At 42.9% G+C, this 21,830-nt stretch overlaps 2 protein-coding genes across 2 annotated transcripts in view; one reads left to right on the top strand and one right to left on the bottom strand.

Moving 5' to 3' along the window:
• Positions 1-21,830, top strand: part of ADAMTS13 (ADAM metallopeptidase with thrombospondin type 1 motif 13) — a 58,620-nt gene that overhangs the window by 14,134 nt on the left and 22,656 nt on the right. The window contains 9 exon segments of the mRNA XM_067541863.1: positions 1,061-1,189; positions 1,816-1,956; positions 3,956-4,013; positions 8,089-8,218; positions 17,272-17,338; positions 18,259-18,542; positions 19,870-20,011; positions 20,594-20,733; positions 21,611-21,694. Of these exon segments, the coding sequence (XP_067397964.1) occupies positions 1,061-1,189; positions 1,816-1,956; positions 3,956-4,013; positions 8,089-8,218; positions 17,272-17,338; positions 18,259-18,542; positions 19,870-20,011; positions 20,594-20,733; positions 21,611-21,694 (1,175 nt within the window).
• Positions 4,085-13,921, bottom strand: REXO4 (REX4 homolog, 3'-5' exonuclease). The gene is made up of 9 exons (XM_067541862.1): positions 13,807-13,921; positions 12,436-12,701; positions 11,215-11,567; positions 10,022-10,177; positions 9,600-9,793; positions 8,980-9,068; positions 8,033-8,107; positions 6,687-6,761; positions 4,085-5,837 (listed from the first exon to the last, which is right to left on the bottom strand). The coding sequence occupies exons 2-9, from the start codon at positions 12,655-12,657 to the stop codon at positions 5,736-5,738; spliced, it is 1,266 nt and encodes a 421-aa protein (XP_067397963.1). The 5' UTR covers positions 12,658-12,701; positions 13,807-13,921; the 3' UTR covers positions 4,085-5,735.

Raw genomic sequence — 21,830 nt, 5'->3', positions numbered from 1 at the left:
AGGCTTGCTATGCCCTATGCACAGCAGGGGTTAGTCTGACAAAATCACACACTGTAGTTATTTAATTATTAATTGAAGTGAATGTTGGAGAAGTGAATACTCTATAAGTTACCTTAGTGCAATACAACCTGCAGTGCCTTAGCTGGTTTTATACCCATACTTTAGCTGGCAACATAGTTACCTTCCTAACTGATCCAGCACCTTTCTAGTTCTGCTCTTTCTGACAACTTCAGATGACGATTAATTTTTTAATAACTCTTAGCTAGTAAATTTTTAAATAACTCTTAGCTAGTAAATACTTCTATCAGATACTATAGTGATGAGCATGGCTTAAAAACCTATTTAGAATAGAATAAATTGTCACCTTTTAGTTGTCTTCTCTCACAACTAAAGAATCCCAGGTTTGTTACTCTCTACTCCGATGTAAACCCACCCAGAACAGTATTTGTGCTGGAGAATGTATTACAAGGAAAGGTTTTTAACATGAATGTCGGCACTGCCTTGGGAAGAACATGCCAAGTTAAAAATAAAGGCATCATCTATACGTCACTATGCAGGTACATTGAAAGGAACATCTTTGCAGTACAAATCCTGTACTCATGCTCCCTCAGAAGCACTTCATAGATGAAAACATGCTTGCAGCATTTTCACGTTATCCTCTGTACATTCTTACACATGCTACCCTTCTTCCTTTTTCACCTCCATTATTAAAGCCCCTTATTATGGCACCATCCTTCTATCTAGCCACTGCATTCTTTCCTCCCTAATAACTACGAGTAGAATATGTTGCTGCTGCAGCATTCCCAGCCCCTGCTGATCTGGGGAGCGTGAGGCTGGGACCGGGAACTGAACCTGGAGCTTCACCTAGCAGATGGCTCACAACTGTCTCTGAGCCCCTGGAGCAGCTCATGATGCTCAGACTTTCTGATAGGCCTATTTTACTATAATATAGACTAACACGGCTTACTCTTTAGTTTTGGTGCATGGTAAAGGAATCCTTGTGGAAGCTTGAGGCAGAAGGTGAAAGCACTGATGGATATTTCACTGGCTATTTTTGCAGGTTGCTTAACTGAAAACCAGTACGAACCAACAACTCTGCTCCTGTTGGATGCTCTCAGGATGAACCCAGAAAGACCAGTGCTGGTGAAGAATGCCTGCTTGGCATTGGCAAGCCTCCTAAGGATATCTGGTAACAGTCCAGAAAGGTGTTTTTAACAGTGGCAAGTGGGCATCATAGGCAAACATCACTGTATAGACTGAAGATTCCCAGTGAGGTTGGCAAGGGGTATCTGCCCTCCTGAATAAGTCTTCTCTTTCTGCATTCAAACAATAAAACTGTATTAACCTCTCCTTCCCAAGAACAGAAGGATGAATGTCAGAGGGAACTACTAGATGAGTAGGGGGAGGTGGACCCTGTTGTAAGCTCCCACAGTGTTTAAAATACTTCCTTGTGAAGGGGTTGTTTTAACGTGTAAAAAGCATAAAACTCAAGAAGTGGTTAATGAAAAATGAACAAAGGGTATGTGGCACATAAAGAGCAGTTTTGTCACGCAGGAACGTGTCATCTGCTTACACAATCCTACACATTATCTGAAGGTGCTTCAGAATAGCTTTCCAAGGCAGGGGAAAGAATGGGTACCATAGGGCTGAACCTTCTAGGTCTTTTCTCCCCCCTAATGATATTTGTATGTTAGCTGTACATTGGCCAGGCGCCCCAGTGCTCACTGCTTAAGCAGATCCCAGGAAACATACAGCAAAACTGTAAAGTTTGCAACTACTCAGTACCCTGGCAGCACTTTCATCCCTCTCTTTCAGAGTTATCTGCTTTCAGACTTATAGTAACAGATACAAAGGAGGGCGGAATAAGCCTGATCAAAGATTCCTACCACTTTCACTGTGATGATCCAGAAGTGGTGGAGAACATCTGTATGCTGATTAATGAGATGGTTCAGTATGGTAAGGCCTTGTTGTTCTTCCTTGTCTCTGGCCAGTCCCTTTTGTTCATACAATGTATAAAATCATAGTAGTAACTAAGAATAATTCCACACAATCAATGAGCACAGTCATTTGGAAATTACTGCTTACAGTCCCCAGCAAGACTACAATACTGTACAACAAGCTGTAGCTCACCTGTGGGATGAAACCTGAAATATATTTTCAAATTCAGGTTAGGAGTTATTATGAGACTATAATAATTGCACCTCTGGGCTTGATTATCTCCATTCTGGGGGGAATGATCTGTAAATAGTAGAGCAGGAAAGAGAGACTTTCTCACTGCGTGTTTAAACAGCACCCAACACAATAGGGCCTGATCTTTGTTGTGGCTTCTGCGCTGTACTGCAGTACAAATAATTATTAATACACTGAGGCAGAGCTCCAGGCCTCTGGGTTCCTGTGCTTGTACATCAATTGTATTAGCATGGATGCTTATTAGCATTTTACAGAAGCTTAAGGAATCTTCCAGTTGTCCCTTACTTGATCTACTTTAATTTCCATCTAGCCGTATCTCACCTCCTCTCTTGGCAGTAATACTTCAAGGATGCACCTGAGGTTAAAATAAACCCTGTTTGTTTCAAATTTCTTTCTTTGATATTCTTGTCTCCTAATATAAGGGCCTTTCCCTCTCCCTAGTCCCGTTGGTCGTTGTCAGCTGAGAGCTATGGAAGGTGAAGTACTGTTCCAAGCATTGGTTATTACAGTAACTAAGATAGTCTCCTGTTCCTTTTCATCACAGATGACATAGCGCTAGAGATGATCTCCCAGAACATGAAGGAGCTGCTGATTGAAATGAAAGCCAAGTTTACATCCAGTATGGTACGTGGACGTCACTGGGGTAACAAAGAGCATGCTCAGTCTATTTGTACAAATGGTTTTATGTCTTGGTACTGGATTCACAAACATCAACCATCTGGAGTCGTTTGTGGCATCCATCTCACCCAGAAGATACAGGGCAGGGTAGGGGTATTAGGGTGGGCAGGGTACTCTGGAGGCATGGGGACTCAGAGAATATTTCTAATTGTACCAAATAATAAGCAGGTGGAACAGAGTTTATCAAACTTCATGCTGAAGATACTCTTAATCAAGTGTAGGTTTGACATTATTCCCACTTCATCCAGCATTAGTCTGCATATATTTTTCTATTAAATATTTCATACCAGAAATACAGGTTGAAGTATATAGGAACAAGAGAACTATATTACAAAGCAGAGAGGGATTTACTGATTTATTAAATAACCCTAAAAAAACCCCCGAACTACTGATTTTTGTGGGCTTGCCCTCCTGGGGAATTACTTTACTTTACATTTACTAAATAGCAACCATATTCCAAAATAATGCCCCACTTTGTTTTTCCAACACTAGAGTTACCTACATGCTTAAACCAAGAAGGTAACATTGAATAGATTGCCATCAAGCATCCAGTAGTTTAAAAAACAAAACAAACCATCAGTCTCCAGCCCTACTGTTGTGTTAGTCATGGACTTTCTTTGCTTACAGTTCTCTTCCTCTGGAATATTCGCCTCCTAGGCTATAGTACAAAGTCACTACTTTGCAAAATATTTCTCTAGCTATCCTCACCCTGCCCATTTAAAAAACAAACAAACGTTTTTTCAATGGTATTTCTCATGTGCAGTTATTTTAGTACAAAACCTAAGAGGTCCTTCTCTCTCCCTTTCTTCTTCTTCCTCTAATCAACGCTTTTTACAGACTAGATATTGCTCACTGTACTTATACATTGTGTAACAAGACAACTACTGCCACACGTGGTAAAAATATTAAAATAAGAGTTACTGTAGACACAAAATTGCAAATAAGATATAGTACCTGAACTCCTATAAAAGGGCCTATATTAAATACAGGCTAGATTTTTGTACCATAGTTATTAATTGTATCTTTATACTATAAAGTAAAAAACCAGGATAATCTCGTATTTGACCGTTTTCACATTTCTCCCTAGGAGATAATTACCCTTGTGGATTCAGCACTTTTGAAACTGCAGAAGTAAGATAAAAGCTGTTTTATATAAACAAGACTTGAAGTCTTCTGATTCAGGTAGAAATGCTTGAATTCTTCAAAAGTATTTTAAAAAGATTTTTCTCCCCAGCAGGAGATACAGCCTGTATCATATAGATATCATCTGCTGAAACATATTCCATTGTTGTATTTTTTACAGTGAACCACTTTGACTACTGACTATTGGGAGTCTGACAGCAGTGGTATTTTGGGAACTTGCCTTACTTTGTGGATTTTTAAACTACATTTTATGTTTAACGTACTTTCCTAAAAGATGAATAAAAATCATACTAAGGATTAAAATCTTGGAGTTCAGTGAGCTTTTGGTCCATGGATTATTCATTCAGAACATCACAGCTTCTTCTCAAGATTAGCTCTACCTCAGTACTTCATGCACAGACATAGGATACCTTGTAATGGACTGTTCAGGGCTATTAGCTTATTATGCATGTGTTCTGCAAGTCTGGGTAAATGAAACTTCTTAGAATACTCTCAGTAAAGTATACTGCACTTTGACTGCTTCCTTCACTTTGCAGTTGCAACATTTATATACAGGACCACTATCAAATTAGCTCAGGTGTTCTAGTCTCTCTTTCACTTGCAATATTCTCCTTTTAAACATGCACTCTCAGGCATTCCCAGCTTGTTCATAAAATCTCATGCTGCCCAAGGCAATATGCTGTGCTACAGCTGCTCTTATTTCAAATGGGATCATTCACCTATAATCTGAATTAATGCAGGAACAGTGCAACAGGCTTCACACACTTTAGTTCAGAGAGGCAAGATAAAGACAGGTACTTGTAGGCATGGCAAGATACTATTGATTCAATATTTCTTGCTGGTCATTTTCCAGTTTTTGGGAAGCTACTAGTCTCTTGTTGTTAAATGTCATAATATTAAAAGATGTAACATCAAAGATATTTAGAGCCCAGTATAATTTCCTTCTTGTTATACATCTAAATACATAGAGCTAAGAAGCGAGGCTCTAATTTATCTCCTCTTGCCAAAGCTCAGAGCAACAGTCTTTCAGCTAGGACAATGGTTCCCAGCCTTCTCGAGTATGCGGACCCCTTTTCAAAACCTCCAAACTTTTTGCAGACCACCACATGCTACTAGTTTTATTTGAAATTGTACATTTCCTTGGTGAGGATGTTATTTTTCTTTTCTGCGCACCCCCTGTAGTGGCCTCACAGGTTGGGACCTGCTGAGCTAGGGCATCAACTCTTTTCATAGCACATGAAGTGTATTCAGGGCTCAGCTGGCTGAAAAATGTGGGTGCAACACCATCTACAGGAAGGATGGGAAGCAGCCCACTATGCTGCCTCTAAGCAGCAGGATCCATGGAGAAAGAAGATGTGCCAACACAAGACCAAGTGAGAAGAGATAATAAAATACAGTGATACACTGTACTGGCAGAGAAAGGAAGCAGCATACAGAATATTTACCGCAATAGTAACCTTTGTCCATGCTGGAAATTGTTATAGAGGTTGTTAAAACTCTTGCCCTCTAAAGCAGGGGACTTTTTATGCAGCATCCCCTTCCAAAAACATCCATGAGCAAGGACATGAAGCGACTTCTTTTAAAGTACCCACAGTCAGTTTTTGATTGATTTCTCTGACTGATTGAATGATAATACAAGTGGCAAGAGGAGAAAGCCATCATACAACTTCATAGGAATCTGGTTGCCATATGAATTTAAATGCTGCACAGCAGAAAATGAGGTTTTAGAGTTTATTTTTCTCCGGTTTAGATTTGGCATTGATAGCTGCTTCCCATTGCTTTTTTACTAGTGTGTATAGTCTCATGGCTGCCTGTGCATCCTGAATCTGGAAGACAATGAAACAAGCAGCAGGTTAGAGAAAACAAGCAGAAATTGCTTTAGGGTCATTATTAATAGGAATTACATCTTCTCATCCATCCAAATAAAAATATACCTTATTCATTTCACTTGATGTTTTACTATATATATTTTCAGTTATAAAGTGGGGAAGGAGAATATTCATTCAAAAAACAAAATCCAGTACAGGACGATCTAGTACAGCAAGAATGTACAATTACTCCCCGGCCACTGACCTTTGGCCTTGAATAGAGACACATTAAAAAGGAAGTAATAAGATTTACACTCAGAATCTCAACACAGCATCTTGGAAATTCCTTCTCAATGTGCCCTGCTTTTTCAGGCATCTTCCTCTTGGCCATTGAAGGAAAAGCAATGACTGCTGAAGATTCAACAGTATGCTCATTTTCCTCTCCACTCCTTCCCACCAACCACAGGCTGGCTACAGCTTTTGGTGGAATAGCACAAGACACTACTATTAGTGCACAAAGTTGATTATCTTTTTTTAATGATTGAGAACACGCACTAAAATGCTGAAGTAATTCACGTAAGAGAAAACTTAATGTAGATGATGGGGAATTTCCATATAGTTTGTGTAAAGCAGGTAAGTGTTCATGAAAATAGGTGATTAATGCTACTGGTATGAGGCAGGTAAGGACAATGCAAGCTTTCCTCAGACTGGTGCATTGCACATTGGTATGCTGAGTAAAGATTGTCATCTTTGTACTCATGAGATTTGGTAATGAGGTTATACTACAGGTTTGAACCCAAGATCTCCGAGCCTACAGCCCAAAGCACTGTTGATAAATAAATTTTCCCCATGGGTTATGTTACGTACTGAACAGTGCTCTGATGTCTGCACTTTCACATTCAGCAGTTTCTCACAAAGCAATTTCAGAGATGGACGTCCGCTCTAGAGGCAAAAACAAGAGAATCACAAAGTTGTTAAGCCAATGATGAAATTAAACATGATCTCAAGCTGCAATAATGTTTTTAAAAAATGAGTTAGGATGGAAGGTTGTAGTTTAAGAATACCCATTAAACCACAATGTCTATAAGCTTCGACAGATGCCAATTGTCAGATCACTGAGGGAGGGATCTGTCTATTGAAGTCTCTACTCTTGTAAATCTCTACAGCATTATACGACATACACAGTGATATGACTAACAGCAGCACATATAACTACAGCCTCATCAACCATGGCTTTTAAAAACTTTTAGTGACAGGGAGGAAGGAAAAAAAATTGGGTGTCTTGTTTTAAAATTTAAAATATAACCTGTCACTTCAAAGGACAGATGTTTCTAATCAGGAAGGTGACTTTTGTATACTTATGAAGATGCTCCTATTAACAATAACACAAAAGAGTGCAGAATTTTCTATATACAGATTCATATCCTATTTTACTGCAAAGAAAGATGATAGGAAGACCTGGTTCCCTGTTTTGAGTTCCAGGAAACAGGAAAGCCATTGATTTTGCTGCACATGGGTATTACTGGTAATCCCAATTGGCAGTAAGTTACTTAGTACTTTATATATTCCAAAAACTGTATAACAGGCTTGGCAGAATTCGATTTTTACAAAAAAATAATTGTGAAGAATAAAATCGATATTTATTTTAAGCTTTTTAATTTTTTTTTTAATCAATTTAAATTTTCACAGTTGCAGGAAATTATGAGGAATCAGACAAGAGTGAGGGTCAAACAATTATTTAATGATCATAGATGCTAAGATTAGCTTAACTATTAAAACACAAATTGTCAAAATCATGTCAAAATATACAAAGTAACCATCCTTAAATCAAATGCTAAAGTTCTTAAACGACGTTTTTCTTCCTTTGCATATCTGTAAATTTCAATTATTGATGCAAATATATTTTCACTCTGTGTGTACAGGGAAATCGAAGTTTACCGCCATTTACCCCCAAAAAATTGAATCCTTCCAAGCCTATGTATAAATACATTAAACCAGCTAACCTTCAGAAATGGTAGTGAGGCAGATATTCTCACTTTACATAATAGTTAAAGCAGAGTTGAAGGGGCTTGCCCAAGCTTGTACAAAGAATCAGCGGCAGAACCAGGACTAGAGATCGGACGTGCAGCTGGAAATCATTCCTCTAACTTGTTGCCTTGCACCTAGCACTAAATGTTAGTGAATCAACATACTATTTTCTGCAAGTTTCTTACTTTGACTTCCTTTCTGAAAGGTTTGTATCTTTGTGTGTCCCGAATTTTCTTTTTAGGATGATCAAGAAACAGGATCTGAAAGAAAAGTGTAAAGAATGCAGTAACAGGATACTTTACACAGCCGAGTGCACCACTCCCAATCCTCCTCCTTCCATCGCTTCAAAGGACAGTTCACAACATGAACAAGTAAGATTGAGGATGTCCAAATACTGGCAATACCCAAGACTGAGAGCCCCACTCAATTTGCATAATGTGGCTCAGACTGGAGCCATCTTTAATAGGGAGACTGCCTGTGGAGTTTGTAGACCCCAATAGAGAATACTCATTTGATGCAAGTGGCCATGCTTCTCAGTATTAATGCCACGGGCCTCACTGTAGAATTTACCAGGCCCTTGGCCTTCCCTGACTCTGCCAGTAACTTGATCAACTTGTTGATTCCTAGGCTAGAAGGAAATGTTAAAATACTAGCACTGCTCTCTGTACAGGGGTGGACTGCTATATAGTATGGTGGCTGACACACTCCCTGACTCTAAGTCAATGCTTTGACAAACTACATGTGTAGTCTGAGAAATGCAGCCATTTCTAGGGGTGGTGATGGAGAGCAGCAGTCAACTAGTGCAACAATGGGAGGTGGAGAAAGGTTGGCCCAGATCACTGGAAACCACCTATATACAAAATGTGTCATGAGATCTTTATATTCACAAAGAGCAGATAAAAACAACAGGCCCTAAGGTCTCATCTGAAAGACTCAGTCATATAGCTGAATGGTGCTACTTTAACCTACTCTGGAGTGACAGAAGACTGAATGGACCCAGCTGTAATCTGAACCTATGTTTCCAGGGAGTGGGGATGTTTTAACCTGATGCTTCAGTTTCTAAGCTAGCCTTGGGTGACAAGTCAGTCACTGAAGACAGGGGCTTCAAAGCAATAAATATCTAACCATGTACCTTTAAGTCATTGTGGACCGCATGCCCAACTAAAATCCTTCCTCTCAGGATGTCAGCCACCTCCTTCTGAACATTTTTAAACTCCTCTCCTAAAAATGCAACACATTTTTCAGTAAGAGACAAAACAAAGCACAAGTTGTGAGACTCAGCATTAGGAAGTGGAGTATTTTATGTGGTCGTCACTTTCTTGGGACCCAAGGTACTGCAGAATGCAGAATTCTTGTACACAGCAATTCTCAGCTTGCTCATAACTACAGACTAGAAGATGACAGAACTGGCACACATGTGAACACAAATAGCAGTCAATCGAGAAACAGACTTCTACTCATTGGCTCAAGACGCTCTTGCGTTTTTTTAGGCAGTGGTTACAGAAGTTTCATTCTACTGGGGCAATGGTTACTCTGCAAGAAAGTGTCTCTATGGAATGTATTTTGATTCGTGATCTATTGATTCATTTAGATATTTTCGGTCATGCTGAGATTTTGTTTATTTTCTATACAAAAAATAGAATTAAATAGGCCAAAAAATAGATTAACAGTAACTCAGGCAGGAATGTTTCTGTGATGCTCAACTGGATCTCTCTCTCTCTCTCAAGGAATGTGCTAGGAAAGATCACTTACCTTTCTTTATGTCCTTGGGCCGTATCCCGCTAACAGCTGTCCTGTAATCGGTCACTTTTTCGGTAGGCTTGACATATTTGTCATAAATACACTTTCCAAAGTGGTTCACAATGGATACACGAGCCAGGATGCTGTCTTCACCCTGGGGCCCCACTCCCACCATCTCACAATCCATGGCTACAGTTTTTGTCAGCCTAAAAGAGGATACCAGAGTTAGAAAACCCTTGATGTGATCATATACTTCTAACTTCCAGATGTACAAGTCAGCCACCAGTTAAAACAAATGGGGCACTTAACGTCTCAGAATAGTTCGTCTGTTTGCAGACTCAGGAAGACATCAGTTTACGCCACAATCGTAAGAAAGAGAAAATGTCTGACATCTATATACTGTATAGGCACTTTACGTTAGGAATACAACCTACCCCTCAAAAGCCTTCTCCTTAACCAGCACCTGTTCCACAGACAGCTGTGATTTGCCTTCTTCAATTTCCATTTTTCTTCTAGCAACTTTTGCTGCTTCGGGTCCTATTGCTGCTTCAATATCCTCTGGATCAACACCATCAAACCAGATGTCAGCCCTGCCAGGCAAAGATAAAATTACATTGTAACACTGTTAAAGAATGTATTGTCTAAAAGGACGTTTTATCTTTGACAGTTTAGGTAAGCCTGATATTTATAAAAGCAAGAAATCATCTAACTAGTCCAAGTCAGTGTCAGCTAGTCCAACAGTCAGATGCTGTAGACCATGTTGTTTTGATCAAATATCAGAGGACTTGGATTAGTCTGTCCTATAGGTCTAACCTGGAGACCGTGGAGCTATTTTTACAGTAATATTATACTGTGTTCCTCAGGGATACACATAAGATTAGAAGTATCTGTGTCTGAACTTCTGTCCAGCCACACACACAATCTATTCCCCTGTCCATTCTGCCCTTTAGGTACCAGTGATTCCTTAGGCCCCAAGTCTAAATCTACTGGACACCAGGTGCTCTTTCACGAGCCTTTTGCTCCCAGAAGTTAGAACTTTTTCCTTCAGCATTTCAGTCGAGCTCTTTGAAGACTTGACCCATGGACAAGGTTTGTGAATGTCTTTTCCCTAAATCTTTTCATTAATGATAGCTTGGGATGTTTGTATGAAAAGGCACCTCCAAAACAGGATTGTTATGGTACAGAAATCTGTCCCCTCTAGTGGGAATGGAAGAGAAACATCATATACAGTAATAGAAGAAATGTAGGTTTCATTTTCAATCCATGTCTCTTATTCCCTGCGTGGATAAGGATAGGAAGTGATGTTGAGGCAGAACACTGGCATTTGGGAAGCAAAGTGCAAAATATCTTTCACTGCCAAATAGCTGCCTCCTCTGGCCATTATGCAATGGTCCTAACATGCTGTAAGGGGAACCATGGTCCACAAAGATAGCTGCAGTAACTTACAGCCTGTAGAGTAGGAAAGAGGGGAAATTTTAAGGGGAGGTATAAAGAACAAAGAGGGCCTTCCTTCCTTGAGAAAAAGTACAGTGTTGCATCACCCCTCCCGCCCCCCTTAAGTTAATCCACTGCAACTACAATAGTTACAGCCACCTACATATGTAAACATGAGGCCTGAAATACTCACTCTGCTGGCTGTTGCTCCATGTGCTCTTCAGCTTTCCTCCTCTTATGTTTTATGTCACCTTGTTCCTTCTTAATATTGCCATTTTTTCTTTTCTTGTGCTCCTTTCTGTTTCCCTTGCTATCAGTTGAATTCTTGTCAGATGCAGTTCTCTCTGATTTCGGGGTAGCCAAAGGAACACAAATTTTGGCAGCAGCTCTGTCTGTCTTGTCTACAGATTTGAATTTTCCCATATTCCCATCTCCATTTATAGCTGGAATTCCTTTGATGTTTCCCTTTTTGGTTGTGTGCTTCATGGAATACGTTTGGGATACAGGAAGGGACTTATCCAAGCTGGTGGCCTTTTGTTTCAGCAGCTAATATGACCCAAAGAAACCGCACATAATTTACTGTAGCATTAAACTTTGAAGTCTCCTCCCAACCCCAGCCCACGAACAACACGTTTACATTCTCTCATGTGAATTTAGTACTCAGTTTCCATGCATTTCCAACCCTGGCTTTGGAAGTTCTACATGTACCTACAATACAGGTACAGATTTAGGCAATAGCAATGCAAGATTCCCCCATACTGAGCCCCACTATTTCAAGGGGTGAAAGAATAGTTCATTATCCATAGTTCATTAAGTCACTGATCTCTCTGATGAGATTACTGACAAAGGGGCCAATTAGTGCCAACAGTTTTAGTGATGTGGACACCTATCTATGGAACTGGACAAGTTTTTCTTGTACAATGAAAACTGCAGTTTTCAGTCAATTTTGAATTGAATTTTAAAGTCTCCTTACACACCCCTCTTCCTCAATCGTGCCTACAATACCGATAGCCAATGTATTATAATTCTAGAATAAAGTCAGAAGGAAAGAGGCTGTGAAATATAATTGTTCCCCATGGATTATCATATTTCAGATATTTATTTCCACTTCTGGATAATGCTATATACCTTTTGACTACTTAACCAGCAAAGCATTTTTTGTTTCAAGATTTCACAGCAAAATGTATATGCATAAAATGTGCTGTGACCTCATCGCCAAAACACCCACTCAACATGTCATGTTTTTATATACTGTACCTAAGTCTGCAATTCAAAAGAAAGACGGTGTGCTGTACTAACACCTGTGGGGATCCCAAACACTCAATCCTCCTTGGAGATTTTCATTAGAACTTAGTTTAACTGTTTGTGGGTTACCCTGCTGAGCCATGATACTAAACTCTTGGATGCCACTGACCTCTTGCAGGGTCTTCCAGTTAGAGGAGAACTCCTGAGGAGCTTTTGGGGGTAGCACGCCCACAGCTTTTGTGTCCTTTTGTATATTCTTTCCCATGTGCTTGACTTTGTTTTTCCATAATATTTTTCTCTTGTTCTTCTTGTGCTGTTCTTTTAGATTCTCAGGTTTAGCTGTGGGGATGCTTGTTGAACCTTTTGACTTTTTGGTCTTTATTTTAGCCATTCTGTCATCAGAAATCAATCACACTTTGAAAGCAACAACCATTTCTGTCAAGAAGATGCATAAATCATATGTTATAGGAATACAGGTTGTTTTTTTTTGTTTGCCACACCAGCTTAATGCTTATAAAAGGTATTGGAGAAATAACCCTGGAGACATATTCTCTGTTTATCCACTCAAGAGATACCGCATAGGCAGTAGGAGTGAAAACTTTGCACTTAGTTTACAGCAGTGGTCCCCAAACCGTGGGGCACTGTTGGGGAGGGGCATAGCAGGGGGTCTGGGCCAGCCCCCATGGGGGGGGGGTGGCAAGGGAGTGCCACCCAGTCCCACTCCAGCCACGGCCATGCGTCTGGCTCTGGCCCCCAGCTTGAGGCTGTACTCCTGGCTTCAATGCAGTGGCTCCACTTCTGGCTCCCAGGGGGGGCACAGACCAGGTAAGGGGGACCGTGGACCAAAAATGTTTGGAGACCACTGGTCTACCCTGAGGTGGGGAAGTGGGTGTATATTAAAGCATTTACAGAAATACGCAGCAAATAACAGTTTGCTTTGCTTTCATCTAGACAAGGCAAAACCTTGAAAACAACAGCATGAGGGGTGCCCACTGCGCTCTGGATTTTAAACATGGGTTGTGTGTGATCACTTCCCTGTGGTTTCCATCCAGATAAGCCTTCCATTACACTCCTCCCCTCCCTGCCCCACAGGTAGCCAGGGGCCTGCTGTGCCAACCCCTCAGGGAGTGCCAGCCAACCCCATCCAGAGCCCTGTCACGGTCGCCCCTGGCAGTGCCAGCCTCAGCCCTGCCCCCTCATCCCTCAGGAAGCGCCACCTCCATAAGCACAGTGCCAATCCCACAGTCCCCGCTGCCCAGGAGTGCCAGCCAGTCCCACTGCCCTGTCTGCCCCCGCCCTAGGGCCGGCCCCTCGCCCTGGCATTTGGACTGTGCCAGCCCCACAGTCCTGCCCCCCCCCAGGAATGCCAGCCCCGCCCTGGCATGGTAGTGCCAGCTCTGCCCCCCCACGAATACCAGCCCCCAGCCCTGTCCCTGCATTTGGAATGCCAGCCCCTTTGCCCCCCCGCCCAGGAGTGCCTGCGTGCCAACCCTCCCACCGCGCCCCTGGCACTCGCAGAGTCCCGCCCCGCTCAGCTCACTCGGGCTGCGGCACCGGGCTCGCTACAGCGGCGCGTGCAGCCGTTGCCCTGGCACCGCGTGCGCGGCCTCCTCTGCTCCAGCGATCCTGTGTGTGACAGGCGCCGCGCGCCGCTCGGGCCGGAAACCGCCCTCAACGGCCGCCGGCGGGAAACACGCGCCGCCTCCCTGAGCCCCGCCGGACCCGGACCGGGCCGGGCCGGGCGGGGACACACACGGGGGCGGGCTGCCTGCCTGCCTGCAGGCAGGGTCCTGGGGGATGGTGCTGGCGATGTGCGGGGTTTGGACAGTGCTATGGGCTGCACCAGGGTTCGGGGACTGCTGTGGGGGTGCAGTGGGCGATACGGGGGACTACCATTGGGGTGCACCAGGAGGATGGGGACTGCTATGTGGGGACATGGGGAGGGGATTGTTATGGGGGGTGCACTGGGGTATGGGGACTGCTAAGGTGTGCACTGGGGGACATGGGGAGGGGACTGCTATGGGGTGCACTGGGTTATGGGGACTGCTATGCGGGTGCACTGGGGTGCACTGCTAGGGGGAGGTCTGGGGTCTGGTGGGGGAGCACTACAGGCTGTGCGGACTACAGTGGGGTTGAACTAGGGGTATGGGGCGTGCAGTTGGTTTGGGTCAGGTGAACGTGTTTGAGGGAGTCATCTGTGTGTGTGTGTGTGTAGTATTGTGTGAGGGATTTTTTTTATTTGCTTTTTTTACATAGATTTTCTGCACTTTCTTTTCCACTCCAAGTTCTAGTTTTGGGGAATCGAATGATCTTTATTAGTTCACAACACATATTGCAGAATGCATAGCGGTGCTTAAAGCAAACAGTGGTTGTAAATGCATACCAAGCACCACAGAATTCATAGCTTCAGGAAAACATCCAGTCAGATATTTATCAATATACAGCAAGCGCTACACAATTCTTAGCAGCACCGAAAACTCGAAGCCCAACAGAATAGATATCAGTAGGCAATGTAGATATGTACCAGATATGCACCAAAATGTAATGTAGATTACACAAGACAGACACAAATCTATGGAAGGCAGCAGAAAACACTATTGTGGCTGACAAAATGCTTTTTCAAAGCCCTCTCCACCGCATTGCTCCATCTTGGTCTCTTGTAATAGCCCTGGTGTCTGGCTGACAGCAGCTCCACCTCTGCCCTCCACCTTGGTGGCAGCTTTTTTCCACTTTGCCTCACAGGTATTGTGCAGAACACAACAGGCCGTTATAGCCATTGAGATGTTTTTCTCACTGAGATCCAATCTAGTGAGTAAACACTGCTGGCATTCCTTCAGTTTACCAAAAGCACATTCAGTTGTCATTCTGCACCGGCTCAGCTGGTAGATTCCTTTGTGCTGTTGAGGGGGACACCATAGGGCTTTGCAAGCAAGGGTATTGGCAGGCTCCTTCAGGATCTCTATTAGCATTTCAGTATTGCCAGTGATAATCTGCCAGTCAGGAAAGAATGTCCCTGCTTGCAGCTTTTTTTAAAAAGTCCTGTGTTCTGAAAGATGCAAGTGTCAAGCACCTTTCCTGACCTGACCACACTGATATTGGTGAAGCATCCCTGGTGATCCACTAGCACTTGTATAACCATGGAAAAATAGCCCTTTTTGCTGATGTACTCTGGCAAGGTGAGCTCGTGCTAAAATAGGGATATGCATGTTGACTTTTGCCCCACTGCAGTTTGGGAGCCCCATTGCTGCCTGTCCATCCACTATGTCCTTCACATTACTGAGGGTCATTGTTCTGCAAAGTAGGATACGATTTATGGCCCTACATACTTGCCTGACAGTGGCCCCCCACTGTGGATTTTCCAATTCCAAAGTGATTTCCCACTGACTGGTAGCGATCCAGCATTGCAAGCTTCCAGTGATCGCTGCACACTTCGTCACTGTCAATGCAGCTCTCATTCTGGTGTCCCTGTACCAGAGGGCTGGAGCGAGCTGGGCACACAGATGCAGGAAAGTTGCCTTTCGCATCTGAAAAATTCTGCACCCATTGCTTGTTGTCCCAAACTTGCATTACAATGCAATCCCACCACTCAGTGCTTGTTTTTTAGGCACAGAAGTGGCACTTCACAGTCTGCAGCTGCTTGGTGAATGCCACCAACAATCCTGTATTGTTTTTCACTATGTCTATCAGCAAACTGTCCTCAAATATATCCTTATGTTCCAAGTCGTGGTAATGCCTGTGGGTCTGCAAATACAGGTGAATCGTGTGTCCTATATTTGCAGTGTTCATGACAATAGTGCAGAGCTTTGCAGGCTCCATGCTTCTGTCAGAGATGATGGAGACCAGAAAGCACCATGCAGGCTTGTAGGATTTTTAAAAAACAGCCTGAAAATTATGGGATATAGATGGTATTATTGGATGGTGAAAGTTGCATGCTTGGAACAGGACTCCTAGCTCTCAGTGAACCCTGGGCAAATCATTATTATACCCCAAAACATTGCAAAAATGTCTCAAAAGGCATTTTACTGGATGGTGGTGCGTGACGCTTTGCATTGATGTAAGCAACCAAGTATGCATGTGCCCAAGCTACACACAAATTGTTGTAGCTGCACTCCAACATAACATGTAGATAGGGCCTGAACCTGTCAGCTGAGACTTAATATAGCTCACTCTTGTGTCTCAGTGGAGTTACATTAATTCTCCCCCTAGAACTGGAGTGAGAGGAAGTTTGCCTGGATAGGCACTGCAGGATTGGTCCCTCAGGAGCTGGGAAATGGTCCTGTTTCTTAGCTTTGACACTCTAAGAACTGCTTGTCCTCCCCGAAATTTCTTCTTTACTTGTTGCTTACTTAGCAGTTAAACCTGGACCAAAGTTTCTATTCTTGCAGTGCTCTTTGGCTGTAACAAAATTGCAAATATTGCGCAAAAGCTTTCGCTCTGCAGCTGTTCTTGTAAAAATTCCTGCAGCAACTATTTCCCCCTCGGCTGTCCCTCTCTGCAGTGGATCAACTCTTTTATTTGTTTAAACTCTGTATTCTTCACTTCCGCTCCATGTGATGCCTTGGGCTAAACATTTTAATCACCCCAAGCCAGCCTTTGCTGTTGAGTGTCAGTTGCAGTTCCTTCAACATGACCATCAATTCAATTATCCTAGCTCTTGTGGTGATCCCTTTGGGATTCTGCTGGCCAGCAACTTTCCGAGAGGTAAGTTTGACCTTCAGAGAGAACAGATTCCAAGAATGCCTTTTTCTTTCTCTCTCTATGGAAATAGGACAACATGCATTCAAGCCAAAATGTATCAAGTCCTGCTAATCAAAAAAAAATACAATCATCTCTGGATGATCATTCTGTACCAGACATTTAGTGCCAAAGAAAGACATCAACATTGAAATGAATAATAGTTAAATTGTTTGCTGAAGTTCTGCTCCGGGTAGGTTGTGCTGAATAAAGTTTTATTTCCACTTGGTTTTGTTTTGGAAATGTAAAGCTGCTATTTTCCTTTTTGCAGACATTTTTCAAGGCATTGGATCCAGAAGATGTTTTCTCTTATTTTGGCACCAATGAAGTCCTTGATGGTATGCAAGCCTTCTTCCTTCTGAATTTTGAAATGTGTCGTGTTTGTAAATTTGTTTCTGATATTGTATATTTGATAACACTAAGTAAGTATACACTTTTATTGACATTAGCCCTGAACCTGCAAACACTTATGCTTGTGAGGGACTTTATTCGTGTGCGTAGTCTTGCTTCAAGTGTGCACTTAGTGTTTGCAGAATTGGGTCTGTCATTTGGAAATCAGTTAAAGCAAATCCAGTAATTTTTTTAACCACTTTTCTGTTTCACTTCTCCTTCTGCATATTGCTATTGTTTTACTGTGCAATTAATAGAATGCAAGATTCTAAATAACCCTGGAACAAATCCAAATCATCTGGGTACAAGACTATAGACTTATAATGATGGTTTTATGTAAGCGTTTTTGTAAACTTTTCAAGAAAATGTAATTATACTTTGAGATTTAGATTGATGATAATTCAGGATTAAGATACTGTTTAGATTTAGACAAGATTCTCAGGGCAGCGACTTGTGTACTTACGTGTTTGTACAGTGCCTTGCAATAATAATTTGCACTTCTATAACGCTTTACATCTGATGACAAGAGATAAGGTATTTTGAGTTCAAGTTAATTGTGATCTCCATATATAAATGGGGAAATTGAGGCACAGAGAGGTTACAAGTCTTGACCAAGTTCATACAGCAAGTCGTTGTCAGTGTTAATAAGAGAACCTTGACTTCCTGATCAGTTCTGTGCTTTAGCTGCAAGACTCTCGTCAGTTTTGAAATAGATAGAAACACAGAAGACTGTGGCTATTGATATAATTAAAGGGAAAGGGAGGGTATTGTTTTTCAAGGAAGCAGATAGTTATTTATTTTCCCATGCATCATTATTATTACTATTAATTGTGTCTATAATCTTAGTATTTTCTTTTATTTCCTCCAGTACCTGAATTTGTTATTGCTCAGCCAGCTTGTCTCTGTGAAGAGGACCACGTTGAACCAAAATCTTGTGAAGTTCAACACTGCTCCTTTAGGGCATGGGGAGAACTCTACACCTTTGAATTCCTAGAGGACCATGTCCTTCTTTCCTCTTCCTTTGTGAGTGATCGAATGCTGAACTCCTCCGTTAGTTTACTAAAGCGATTCCCAGGCAACTGCTTTGCTGGTGGACAACTACTGCGCCCTCCAGGGGCTGAATGCAGAGTCACTTACTGCGAAGGGCAGCTGGTAAGTATGCTGCATAGACTCTGAAATCAAAACATCAGCTTCATTTACAACCACTAATGATCAATGATGCTTTGCCATGTGCACTTGACCAGTTGTCCAAGAGTGAAGATCCAGGTGCCTAGAAAGCAAGGTGTCAGGTCCGAAATAAGGGGTTAGAGTGATATGCATTCCTGTGCAGAGGGCCAATGCAAGATGTGTACTACATAAAGTTCCACTTTAACCCTGGAGATGTTGTGAAGAATGCTTGGGTGGAAGTGGAACTTATGTGGTTCATTGGCCTGGTGCTGGCCCCTCTGTCCAGGGATGAATTTAACCCTGAGTTTGGAATAGAAGAAAAAGCTTTACCCTCTCAAAAACGTAAGAGGATTTACTTTTTCTTCATTGATGGCGATGGGTCCAAAGCCTGAAAGTTTGGAGCCAGATCCAAACTTCCTTCACAGTCCAAGGGAATTCAGATCTGGTGTTCAGGTTCAGATCTGTTTTACAGATGTGAGATTGAGCTGAGAAGTTCAAATCCAAATTTCCCCCAGAGTTTGAAGGGTTTCTGATCCAGTACTATGGCTTGGGACCCTCTCTCCTAGCTATGTAGCACCGTAAAGGCATTCAGAGAGTACATAAAAGTCAGTGTCATTGCTCTGAAGAGTTTGCAGATCAGTTCAGCAAATGGGATCACAATTCTGCCATGAGAAAATGTAGAACAGGCAAATAAATAAATAAGACGCTCCCCCCCACATCTGCTCAATGGAAGGACAGTCTTTGGTCACCCTTATGCTGCCTCACCAAGTCTCCGGTCACTTTGTTTTTCAGAGTTTTTGGTAATCTGGCAGTTTGGTGTTCATCCAAATCCTTCTGCTAACATGAGAGCCCGTTGATGTGTGAGGCACTTTAGGGCAATAATAATAATTAGCGTTGATTTAATATCCTTTCCTGAGAGGATCTTAATGAGCTGAGCATCACACAGCCCTCTGAGGCAGATAATAGGAACCCCATTTTATAGATGAGGAAGCTGAGAGCATAACGACTCACTCCATATTACACAGCAAATTGGTGGAGTCAGGAACAGAACATAAGAAGCCTAACACACCTAGTCTCGCACTCTAACTGCTAGACCATACTCCCTCTTAGATTCTGGTAGGATCCTATGGATCACAAGGAAACAGGAAGCCTTTGGCTTTGCATCTTGGTGCCCCAAACATGTTCAGTCTTGCCTATGTGATTTGGGAAATCTTGGCAGTAAAAGGAGAGCGGGAGGAGGGGCTGCCTATGACTTTCTCTTGATGGTGAATGCCTCTAGAATAATGGAGGGGTGGAATTTTGCTTTCTTTAGCAAGGGGTCATCACTGTGACTGAGGAAAAGATTCACATCAGACCTGTGAGAAGCAAACACCTGAACGTGCTGAAGGACCTCGGCCTCTCCAGACCTCACATCATCTTCAGAGCTGCAGGGAGAGGGACGAGGACAATAGGAGGTATTGAATGTCTCAGGGATGAGAGAGGAGCACTGTTCCAATTCTGCCCTCTCTTTTTGCCTGCAGTCAGCGGGGCTGCACGAGTTACAGTGAGGGCAGGATTTGTTGCCGTCACGACGTGACGCTTGTACAGCTTAGTCACCGCGCTGAGCTGTAAATGAGGCTCTCCTTGAGGCATATGTTGCACAGGAGCCCTGGCTATGCCTTTGATAGGAGGCCAAGCTGCATTCGGTCACTTTCCCGTCTGCTTTCACCATTGCTAAAACAACATATAGCCTCAGTCAGGACACAGGATTTGTGTTAGTCAGGTAGGCATGGCCTTGTCACTCACCAGTTCCTGCCAAACACAAGAACAAAGAGATATGAACTTCAGCTGAGGTGGGGTGTCTTGTGCATGATAAATTACCAAGGGCGGCAGCAGTGGCTAATAGAAATCAGTGCAGATAGGAATTAGCTAAGTGTCTGGAGGAAGCCGTCTTGTGATGTACCGCTCTTAAGTGTTCAGTCGGATGGAATGGACCCATGGGGCTTCCATGTCTTCTTCCACCCTAAACTCCCTTGCATTCCCTCATCTTGTTGTAGAAAGAAAGTTTCCTTCTCGTCTTTGGAAAAGGGCTGAGGGGAACCTCAAGCACCTGGAGCTGCTGGTGGTGGTGGGCCCTGATGTTTATCAGTTCCACAAAGAGGACACCGAGAGATACATCCTTGCCAACCTGAACATAGTGAGTGGCTTTCTGTTCAATTTCAGTGCCACATTTCCTGATCCTATGGTGGCTTGTGTTGGAAGGGACCTCTGGTGGCGCGTCTAGCTTAGCCCCTAGCCAAATGTACTGAAAATGCCTCCACAGAAGTGTGTGGGAGCACCCCCTTCAGTGTGCAACCACCTGCTTTGCATGGGCAAGCGTAAAGGAGGGCATTCACAAATGTACTTTGAAAGCCCCAGTTGGAAAATGTGTCCCTTAATTTCCTTAGTTGCTGTCTGGGCTGGATGCTGGTTCCAGCGTTAGGAGTTTTATCATTCAATGCCTATTGACTTCAGTGGGTGTTGGGCTGGGCCCTTTTCGAGTTGATCTATCATTTCACTTTATGGGTTTTCACATTCTGTTTCTGTTATTCATTTCCTCAGAGCTCCCCACTTTGCTCTAGTCAGGAATGCATCACTGTGTTTTCACATGGATGGGAGGGGCTGGGTGACCCTGAGGAATTTTGACATTCATTTTCACATGCCATGAAATCCCTTGTTCTCATCTCTGCTTTTAATTCTATTAATTAAATCTAATGGACATTAGTGGACAGACTTTGTGGCTTACACTGAACTTAGTTCATAGATGAATCCTGGTCCTGTGTGTAATGGGCAAATTTCATGCACCTGCCTGTTTCTTTCCCTGGTGATTTGCAGATTTTATAATGGTCCATTATAATTACCTGGTGTGTCACCTTGGCCATGCCTCCAGCTGGTTTGGTGGAAGATCCTTGGTATGCATAGGAAGCCTCAGTGTCAATGCATGGCACAGCAGCCGTGCTATTGGGCACAGACAGGAGTCACGCGATACCTTCATTATGAAACTCCATCTGGATCCTGGTTTTTCTTTTTAATAGGGTGCAGAGCTGCTGCGAGATGCCTCGCTGGGAGCTCAGCTCAGGGTTCACCTGCTGAGGATGATGGTCCTGACGGAACCAGAGGTAGAAAATGGGGGGTTTGTTCAAAATCTCTAAAAGGCTCCGTCACAGGGGAGGCTGAGCCCAGCTCCCCGCAGAGGGCTGGCCAGCATATGACAAGGCCTCTAAAATATAATCTGTGGGACGCCTGTGAAGATGT

This window comes from Emydura macquarii, unplaced genomic scaffold, assembly GCF_026122565.2.
Source record: "Emydura macquarii macquarii isolate MOO-44397 ecotype Brisbane River unplaced genomic scaffold, CSIRO-AGI_Emac_v2 contig_691, whole genome shotgun sequence".
NCBI lineage: Eukaryota > Metazoa > Chordata > Testudines > Chelidae > Emydura > Emydura macquarii.
The sequence above is the reverse complement of the archived record's forward strand: the minus strand, read 5'-3'. Positions and strand labels throughout refer to the sequence as shown.